Below are 10,504 nucleotides of genomic sequence, written 5' to 3'. Positions count from 1 at the left end.
TTATGTGGTGGATTGCAGAACCCATTTCGAGCAGACAGGTTTGGGGCGCTGGGGGGCTCCGCATTCTGCCCTCTAAGTCTCAGAAAGTTACACCTGAGATTATTCTTTGATTTGGACATCCTGACAAAGGAAAAGTCAGAAGCCAGAGACCAGACTGGCTCCCAGGGGTTGGGAGTAAGGTGAGGGATTATAAAAGCACACAAGAAGATTTTGCTGGAATTCAAATTGTACATATTATCATCCTGATGCTAAATACTAAATATATACATTTTTCAAAATCCACCCAATGAGCTGCTTACACTTGGACAATTAATTAATATATGTAATTATATCCCAGTGAAGGTGACCAATGATAACCAAAATAATCCGGAAAGTTTAAAAACACAGATTGCTAGAAGCCATGCTCCTCTGACATCTAAATGAAAATCGCAGGAGCAGGATGAAATCACTTTCAGACATTTTCAGATGTTCTAGTGGTCACGTGTGGAAAAGGTACATTACATCCTTTATTTGTCCCCCATAAAAAGGAGCATAAGAAATGATTCCTTTGTTCTTTTATTGTCTTGATTCAGGAAGAAAAGTTTCACTTTCTTAAAGCTACGGGGATGGTGATAATTAAATTGGTTCATACACATGACACAGTGCTCCTGGTCAGGTACTAGCGACAGGCTAAAACGCCTGACCTCATGTGCCACACACCAGCTTCTGCAGATGACCCCCACTGACCCTCACCACAGAGCCTTATACAGAGGAAAAGTCACCCTGCGGAATTTTTGGCTGGCGGAGTGCATTGACTGTTGCTTCAGCTAATGGTAACAGTGAGTAATAATACCAGTAATAACAGTTGATTGTTGCTTACTATGGCCGAGACACTGTGCCAAGCACTTACCTGTATTGATTGTGGGGTCACAACTGCACTCTCCAAGAGGTGTTTTTCCAGGGCATGGAGGAGTTAAATAATTTATCCTCTGTTGGGTCTTTTCTACAAGGAGGGCCGGCTGGTGATGCATGCAGGCTCCCACAGCCATCCCAGGTGAGCAGCTGATCCTCCCTCTAAGCAGTTTTTTCAGTGGGCAACACCCATGTCTCCTAGAACCACCTGGTGCTCACTCACAGTGGCCCATTAAGAACAAAGGGCCTTTCAGGGCGCAATGACCTGCAGCAGTTAGGTAGACCAGCTGGCCCCTTGTCCATGCAGAGAAAGCCCCTTTAGTCTTCCCCTTTAAATACACACCCTCTCCTGCCTGGGCGGGGCGGGAGAGGCTCTTTCCAAGACTCTTCCTGCTCCGGGGGCAGAACCACCCAACCGGAGTCTGGCTTGCTGTCGCTCCTGGCCTACCCTGGTTTTCTGAACAAGGTGGGAATGACCCAGCACTTAGGAAGTAGATCTGTTAATGCTAGTGCCGCCTGCATGTTATAAAAATGAAGATTTAAAAGGAGGCAGCTGTATTTTCTGCCAAAATTACTGGTTTTGGAAATCAGGAGGAGTTTAGCCAAGCCAGCAGCAGTGAAATGACAGGGCAACCTGAGGCTAGGCCACTGCGTTGCCCCAGTGGACAGCAACCTTGGGAGTGACACTGGACAGAGGAAAAACAACTCAAAGTCCAACTGGTGAGAGAGAGGCCTAGAAGGGCTACATCTCTGGAGTAGCCAAGTCTCACATTTATTTGGTATCAGCTTCAAGGAAGGTGGGCAAGTCCATGGAGGAATGTGTGGAGCAATGTGCGTGGTGGATGTGAAGAGGAAGGGGGTGCATAAATGTCTGGCACAAGCTGTGGGGGGCATAAATAGGGGCTGTTGCTTGTGGGGCTCCATTGTATCTGCTGATTGAAATGTCCTATCTAGATCCCTGTGTACATGTAGCTTCCTGGTGAGGTGGTCTAGCTGGGTATGCTGATCTGGCCATAATATTTGCCTGCTGTTTTCAGCAGATAGCCTCATGCCAAGACTTTTGTCCTGGTGAGAATCTTCCTGCCTGACAATGTTTAGCTTAACCAGAAGCAAATTTGGGTGCAAAGAAATATCCCAAGAACAAGGGGGAGTTGGGGGTGCACACCTTTAGAAGTGGTGTCTGCCTGCTTTGGGTCTTTGTACGGCTTTCATTACGTCTCATTCTTTGATGTTCTTGGTCCTTTCTCAGGTGAAGGTTCCTGCCAAGATGTTACATGTACAGGGTGGGCAGATGCTGCAGATGCTAGAGAAATCTCTGAGGAAGAGCCTTCCTGAGTCCTTAAAGGTGAGAATGCAACACCTCAAACCAGCACCCTCTCCCCCATGCGGGAAGGGGCCCTCCTTGAGCCCTGTTTTGCACCAGGCACCACCCATTTCATCTCAGCTAGTTCCCATCACTCCCTGTGGGGCAGGTCTGGGTGTCCACATCCCAAAGAGGAACTAGAGCCCAGATGTGAGCCTTGACCACGAGCTGCCAACTAAACTGGCTGAACTCGGAGCAGTCTCCTCCTTGATCTTGCTGTTCTGTTCCCCAAACCTTCCTGTGCCTCGTAAAGACTCATGTTATGCAACACGGCAGTTTGCCCAGAATGGCAGTGACAAAGTAACACATTAATGTTTAATTTATTCTTCTCAAACAATCAAGTGCTCAGTGAAAGATGAACCATGATGACTTTTCTTTGAAACAAATAATAGTTCAGTTTCCGTTTTATCAAAACCCATAAAGGACATTTAATTTAGGATGAGGTGGAAATGTTGATTTAGAAATGGGCTTAGATATTGCACCATAGAGATGGACTTGGTGGTCGTTTGAGGGAACAATGATGTCTCTTAGTGGGAGTGATCAGTAGACTATTGCTGTAAATTAGATGCCCTAGAGGTTACTGGACCTGATTCCCAGGGGAGAATCTGTCCTAATCAGCTGAACCCCCTCTTTTCCTGGGTTGCTGCAGGTCTACGGGACCATCTTCCACATGAACCAGGGAAACCCGTTCAACCTCCAGGCCCTGGTGGACACGTGGCCTGACTTTGGCACCGTGGTCGTTCGCCCCCAGCAGCAGGTAAGTTGTCAAAAGTGTGATGAAAAACTTCTCTGCTCGAATTTGCTCTGTGCCCCTGTGAGCCTGGCAGATTTGCGAATGCATCACAGCCGTGCCCAGGCCAAGGGATGATCCAAACCTATAGGTAAAGAGGTCAACGGGGGTGGATCAAATACCCTTCCTGGAGCATACTCATCCAAGTTGGATTGTGAAGACTGATGACCTCCTGACAGGCAGGCAAGAGCAGAGGGCGCACCCTAAGCAAAGGAGATAGCACCCAACTCTGTGATGGGCGCTGACTGTCAGCGACACAAACGCTGAGTTATGAGGACTTTGCTGGGCTGCGCTTCCCGGGAGCCTGCCCTTGCTGGCGACCGACCTCGGGACTTTCTCCAGCTTCAGGTAGACCCACTGTTGACGCTGTTAACTCTGCGAGGTTTTTTGAATGTCTGTGCATCATTTTGCTGGGGATGCAAATGACTTTTTTGAGATAATAGTGTGTTATCCTGACAGACAGTCTGTGTCTGCATTTTATATGTAAGTGAACATTCTAATTTACGGGTCCCTGTGTCAATTGCTACACTGTATGTTCTGAAGCTCTGTGCAGTAGAGCAAGATTTACTCTCACAATGGAAATTTGCCTCTGTTAATAGTAGCTTCTTTTGCTGGAGGGTGATAGAGTTACAGAATACTTTGCAAGTGGGTGATTTGAAATGTGACATGTAAACATCACTTCAGCAAATTTTGCTTCATCATACATTGAATTATTGATTAAACCACTGACTTTGTGTCATGACCTAAATGACTCAGGAATGGGTTAAGAAGAAAATCAATATTTAAGCTTATGAAAATATAGTGCCATGAAATACTAAGTGTCCAATCCCTTGTAGAGTCACGTTGGTTTATTTCCTATTACCCGACCTGGCAGGAGATGACAGACAACTATTACCACTACACCAACACCTACCTCATCTTCTCCAAGCACCCCAAGAACTGCCAAGAATTCCTCGGCACACCTGAGGTCGTCAACTGGAAACAGCACTTACAGATCCAAAGTAAGGGCAGGATCCGGAACACCTGCTGGCTCCGTGACGCTCACACCTGCACCTGCAGTTTAACTTTCAGCCTGAGCACATTCCTGATAACTTTCACCTCTCTCTGCCAACGCTAGCCCTCAGCATGACGTTCATGCCTGTGTCACCGCCACCTCCACTTCAGTGGGGTGTGTAGAATCCCCACGGTGCAAACTGTGGGTTGATCTAAAGAACTGTGAGCAATGCCATGTCTTGTTAGCTGAGTATACATGATCTATTCTGCAGGTGTATTTGAGAGGACTAGGAAGATCAGGTATTATAGCAGAGCTCTTAATCAGTCATCATACCTTGAGACAGAGGGCAACCCCAGGTCACAGGAACAACTTCCATGGTTATGGCCATAACTGCTGCAGTCAGCCCATGGGACAGCATCCTCGCTGATCCTGCTAACTTGCATTATGATCTTGAGCAACTGATGTCATGTCTGTTATTCAGTTTCCTCTTGTATATAAAGTAGAGGATAGTGAAAGCACCTGAAGCATAGGACCAATATAAGGATTATATGTGGAATTAGGTGGAATTAGACCAGCACCTGGGCATGTAATATGTGAACACATGAAGTGACTAACATTGTATACATGCAACCTTTCCCTTGACTGCCCACTAATATCATCAGTGTTAGCTCTGTGGGGTGAGAGAAGGCACTCTTGGAAAGTGGCACAGTCACACAGCTATTGCCAACTCCATTGGGGAGTTTCTTTCTGTACCTAACCTGAACAATTAGGTTTTTTTTTTAATTATTTATGTATACAGAACTGGGGTACAGGCCAGAAGTGCCAGGGTGGTAATAGGATTTCTAGAGATGGTGTAGACAGACAGACTGATGAAGTACACAGTTTGGGGAAGGAGAGGTCTCCTACCCATGTGGTTCAGCTCCCTGGCCGGGGATTGAATTCGTGCTAAAGCTGCTGCGGCCAGTTTAGTAGTGCTGGGCTTTAACCTGTTGCACCACCAGGGAGGGAACTGAACAATTAATTAGTGCTGATCTTTCTTTCCCTGCCTCTAGGTTCACAGTCTAGCCTGCATGAGGTGATCCAGAATGTTGCCGCTGCTAACTCGGTTAAGGTCAAGCAAACACAATGCTTTCTTTATATGACACCCAAGACGGCAAAGGAACTGCTCCCTTCTGTGTGGGAGACAAAGAAGTTACCTCTTATGTCTGGCGAGCCCAAGCCCATGTGAGTTTGTCATAAGATGCTCTGCAAGACTCACCCCTTGCACTGCTGCTGAGACCTCCCAACTCTTCTCCTGACACTCATTCTTCCCTCCCTATATCCCTGTCCTGGCTGCTGCAACAGGCATTAGGTCCATTCCCAGGCTTAGCGCCATCGACTTCTCTTGGCTCACCCTGAATAAAATCTAGACTCCTTCAAAGACCTTCACAGTCCCATAGACCTGGCAACCTGCACTTGTTGGGCTTCCTCTTGTCCCTCTCGGTCACCCCCACCAGCTGCTCTGTCCTACTTTCCTACCACTTGGCCTTACAATCTCTCACATACCTGTGGGCCATCACATGTGCTCTCTGCCTAAAACGGCATCCCCTCTGGCCTGCACACATGGGCCTCCTCCTTACGATTCATGTTCTCTAATGTGACTTCCTGACAGTTTTGCTCAGAGCACCCTGTCTAATCTACCTCCATCCCGAAAGTTCATCACAAAACCCACTTCTTCACTGCTCCTGTCGTTATCTGAAATGAGCTACTTTGTGCTTTTATCCACCTGTTGCTCATCCTCGCCTCAATATTTCAAATGCCACAGGAGCAAGCACCATGTCCCTGTCACATCCTCAGGAGCCAGAACACGCTTTAGACATTTACTAAATACACATTTGATTTGTCATAGCAGGGCACAAGCTTTCCAGGACATAAATCAGGTATTTCCCCCATCCGTTCAGTCACCCAAATACCACTTCAGACCCTGTGTTTGGTCTGCAGGGGCCCAGGGCTGTGGTCCTCTGTGTGTTCAGAGATCCTGAAAAGCTTAATCACATTGTATCTCCTGTGGTACCAAGAAGCAGCTCAGATCTATCACCACAGTTGAATCAGAGAGGAGACCCTTTCCCCAGTTTCCTGGAAGAAGCAGAAAAGCAAGCTGTGGTACTGAAATACCTTGTTCTGGAAGGTCGAGGGCATAATTGAAGCTCTGCAGTAAATCTTCTAGCTCCACAGTGTAGGTTTCTCCGGTACCTCTGGAAGGCATGGCAGAACCCCTCAAACACCTGCAATTCGGGGGGCCACTGCCTCCCTCTGGACACCTGTTTCCCACAGTGGCCAAAGACCCTCTGACACCAACACCATGAGATTCTGTGATTCTGTGATTCTCCGACTTCACAGTTGCTAACATGGGCTTTGGGCATTTGTTTGTTTCCTGTTTACTAACTCGTACAACAGAGGCCATGTCAATTCTTCCCTTTTATGTGCAAAGTCACAGCAAATGTGAGAACACTCTCATTTTTTCATGTAATTCTGACTGGTTTAGATGGCATAATTTTAAGGTACTTAGCAGGCAATAGGTTTTACAATATTCGTATATGCTTTTTGACAGAGCTGTCATTAGTATCATCTTTTATAAAAGAAACGGAGGCAAAAACATGGCATAGTCTAGTCAAAAATCACATAGCTAGTCAGAAAATCATTTTGGGGAAGGTTACTATGATGTTCTGTGTTATGAGTTATTCTTTTCTCTTGTTCTCAACAGAAACCAAGAGATGTTTAAGTTCTCTGCCCTGGACGTGCCCCACGCGGCCCTGGTGAACCAGTTCTGGGGTTTTGGCGGCAATGAGCAGAGCAGGAGATTCATCGAGCGCTGCATCAGGACCTTCCCCTCCTTTTGCCTACTGGGGCCTGAGGGGACCCCGGTGTCCTGGGCCCTGATGGACCACACAGGAGAGCTGCGTATGGGAGCCACTTTGCCCAAGTACCGGGTCCAGGGCCTCATCACCCATGTCATTTGGGCCTATGTGCAGGATCTGGAAAAACGTGGCTTCCCTGCATATGGCCATACAGCCAAAAATAACAAATCCATACAGAAAATGACTGGCACTCTGCAACATGTCCCCCTGCCCTGTGACTGGAACCAGTGGCACTGTGTCCCCTGTGACAGCCTGAACACATGACCATATTCTGTGAGCTGGTCACGTGGCAGGAGGAATGGATGGGTAGGCAGAGAACAAGAATAAACTGGAATCCTCAGAAAGGCACTGTGTTGTTAGACCCTGCTCGCAAATCACTTGCAAATCTGCCAGATTCCACAGCCAGAACGCTCTAGAGGGGGAGGTCTCCCTGTTCCGTTGTTTCTGCACTTTCAGAATCCTTATTTGTCTGCATGCTGCGCTAATGCTTTTCTGGCCCAACGCAAGGGTTGTGCCAGTGGGTATATCTGGGCAGTGTTGCCACACTGTGGTACTGCAGATAGAATGATTGTTTCCCTTTCCATTACTCTCCCTCCGAACCCCTCACCCAACTTCCCTGTGATATGACTGACACATAAAATAAACCTGAAATACACACATCATGGTGGAACAGAGGTCAGGGGTCAGCTTTTCCCCTACAATCTATAAAAGAATTTACTCCAAGGAAGATGTGGAAGTTCCCCCAACAGAACCCCAGGACTGCCCCACAGAGAACTCACCCTGAGCCTTGGGCTTGTTGCAAGGAAAGACAGGGGAGGAGGGACAGGAGTGAGGGAGGAAAGTAGATTCCAGAAACAGGCTGTGTCAGGTATCCCAGCACCAAGAGGTGCTTCAGAACGCTGAAAGTCCCGGAGGGACTTCCCATAAAGGGGGTGTGGGCACTCAGATACAGGGTGGACCTAAAACACTGGGGAGTCCACCACCAGTGCCCTCCCCCCACCCCTTCCCCGAAGTGAGAGATCAAAGGGTCACCAGGCAGAGCCATGCCAGCCTCCATTACTGTCCCCAGTGGCAGAGAAAAGACTGGTGAGAGAGGACCCACAATCCCTTGCAAAGTATCAAGTGGATGCAGAACTTACACTCTACGATCCTGGGAGGCAGCAGTAGAGGCTACTTTGGCAACCTTTGCCTATGGCTGCAGCTGGGCCATAGGGCCATCCCCTACTCTGGTGACTCCTGCCTGCCAGGCCCAATTCATGTAGTAGCTTGAGCCTGATGACCTGAGCTTCCCCCACACGCCCCCCTTAGGAGACTCGGTCTTCATGGACCCACTGCAGAACGGACCACCGGAGAGGCAGAGGGGCACGTTAGCTCAATGGAAGCAGTAAACTGGCCACACTGTGGCAAAACAGGCAGGGTGACTAATTACTCTTCCATAAAACTGAGATCAAGTACACAAGTCCCAGCTCCACACCTACCCCCACCTCCTGCCAAGGTAAAGAAAGAAGATAACCAAAACCAAAACTAGTGCATCCCAACCACAAGAAAGCAGATAAGGTAACACATTCTTAGGAAGCAAGGAAGTTGTGAACACAAAATGGAGAAACAAAAAGAGAACAGAAGTCCTGGGACACATGTAAAGGATACAGAAATAGAGGGCCAGTCACAGGAAGGGTTTAAAACAAGATTAAAAATGCTAAATGAGGCCCTCCCTGGTGGCGCAGCGGGTTGAAGCACAGCGGGTTGAAGCACAGCACTGAGAAGCTAAAGCCGCATCCACATGAGTTCGATTCCCGCCTGCCCTGGAGGTGACCACATGGCACGGGACCCGCCCGCTGCTCCCCTCAGCAGTGTACTTTGTAGATCTGCCTGTTCTGCTCCCCGCTCTGTCTCTGGTGAAGCCTCTCGCTGCCCCTGAACCTCTGGCCCAGCTCTGTATGCACAAATAAATAAATAAATCTTTAAAAAAAAATGCTAAATGAGCTATTGGCAGGTCAGTCAAAGGCAGATTATAAAGACACAAAATCTTAAAGAGGAGTTCCAGGAACAAAGAAAATTCTTCACAAAGAGACTGAAAAAATTTTTTATTGCGGTATAAGCATTAGTTTACACGCTTGTTTGCATTCTAGAGGTGATCTTCCCCTTCAGCACTGTTAACACACCACACCAAAACCAAAGCACTTTCAGTCTGTCTTTGATTCCTTCTGTACTTGGCTCTCACTAAGTAGAGATTTTCATATAAAAACTGGTTCAACATCACTTGTTAAAAGGAGCATTCAAATCAAAACCACAGGTGTAAACTATCACCTCACAACTCTGAGAATGGCCTGTATCAAAAGTATGGAAATTATAGATGTTGGTGAGGAAGTAAAGAAAAACACATCCTGTGTCTGTGGGCGTTCAAAGTGGGGTTGCCTCATACAAAATAGTATGGAGATTTCTTAAGAGAATGAAAATGGAAATTTTGTATGATGCAGCAATAGCATTAATTTTAGATTAATTTTAGGTATTAATCTAAAAATATGAAAATTTGAATATGAAAAGACTTACGTACACCTATGTACATAGCAGCACTGTTCACAATTGCCAACTTATGTGGCTTTCAACAGATGAATAAATAAAGAAGTTGTAGAATAGATCCTCAATGAAATATTATGCAGCTGTTAAAATGATGAAGTAGTATCTGGTAGAAAATAGATGTGTCTTTTGGTGATGTTAAGTGAAATAAGTTGGAAAGTGAAAGACAGATATCACATGGTTTTACTCATTTGTGGAATATAAAGAATCAAAAAACAAACAGGTAAAATAGAGCAGGAAATACCTTGGACTTAGAAAAAGAATTTACTAATTAAAAGAGGACATGAGAGAGGTGAAAGTGGTTAGATCTGGTTAGATCTTGTATGAGTAAGGGTGGCTTGGTGGAGTGTGAGAGGAAATGGATACATATAACGAAGCAAACATGTAACCCAAAAATTAAAATAAAAAAATAAAAACACACAGAGGGTCTTACCCATGGCAGAGCATGGGAAGAACAAGAAGAAAACATCCCATGTTTGTTTTCTCCTTCTGACTTATTTCACTTTCCCATCACCACCTCCAGCTTCATCCATGTGGTTGCAAATGGCAAGAGTTTATCTTTGTCTTTTTATCTGTCTTCTTCATCTATTCATACATTCCTGGGCATTTACCTTGTTTCCATAACGTGCATGTTGGAGTAGGGCCGTGTGAACGCAGGAGTGTGTGCGTCCCTTTGAACTGGTGTTTTGCATTCTGCAGACAGATACAAGGAGTGGACTAGCTGGGTCAGATGACAGACCTAGTTTTATCATCTGAAGAACACGCCACGCCATGCCCACAGGGACTGACCAGTCCACAGTCCCAGCATTGCAAGAGGCCCTTTTCCTCCATCTCCCACTAGCATTGCTGTTTCGGTCACCTGACCCAGATGGGGGCCATCCTCACAGTGTGGGGGGGTGTCTCATGGGGGTTGGATGAGCATTTCCCTGATGGGGAGCGATGGGAGGTTTCCTACGGCCCATGGGCTGCCTGCGTGTCTTGCTTGGAGAAGT

At 46.8% G+C, this 10,504-nt stretch overlaps 1 protein-coding gene across 1 annotated transcript; it reads left to right on the top strand.

Moving 5' to 3' along the window:
• Window positions 1–1,301: 1,301 nt before the first annotated feature.
• On the top strand, window positions 1,302–7,616 carry LOC101620935 (glycine N-phenylacetyltransferase-like). Its single transcript, XM_004683433.2, has 6 exons — window positions 1,302–1,357; window positions 2,141–2,236; window positions 2,904–3,011; window positions 3,919–4,045; window positions 5,091–5,262; window positions 6,782–7,616. Exons 2-6 carry the CDS (start codon window positions 2,159–2,161, stop codon window positions 7,197–7,199), a joined length of 903 nt encoding a protein of 300 aa, XP_004683490.1. The 5' UTR covers window positions 1,302–1,357; window positions 2,141–2,158; the 3' UTR covers window positions 7,200–7,616.
• The last annotated feature ends 2,888 nt before the right edge of the window (window positions 7,617–10,504 follow it).

Source organism: Condylura cristata, unplaced genomic scaffold (assembly GCF_000260355.1).
Source record: "Condylura cristata isolate star-nosed mole 26May11 unplaced genomic scaffold, ConCri1.0 scaffold00015, whole genome shotgun sequence".
Classification (NCBI taxonomy): domain Eukaryota; kingdom Metazoa; phylum Chordata; class Mammalia; order Eulipotyphla; family Talpidae; genus Condylura; species Condylura cristata.
The sequence above is the reverse complement of the archived record's forward strand: the minus strand, read 5'-3'. Positions and strand labels throughout refer to the sequence as shown.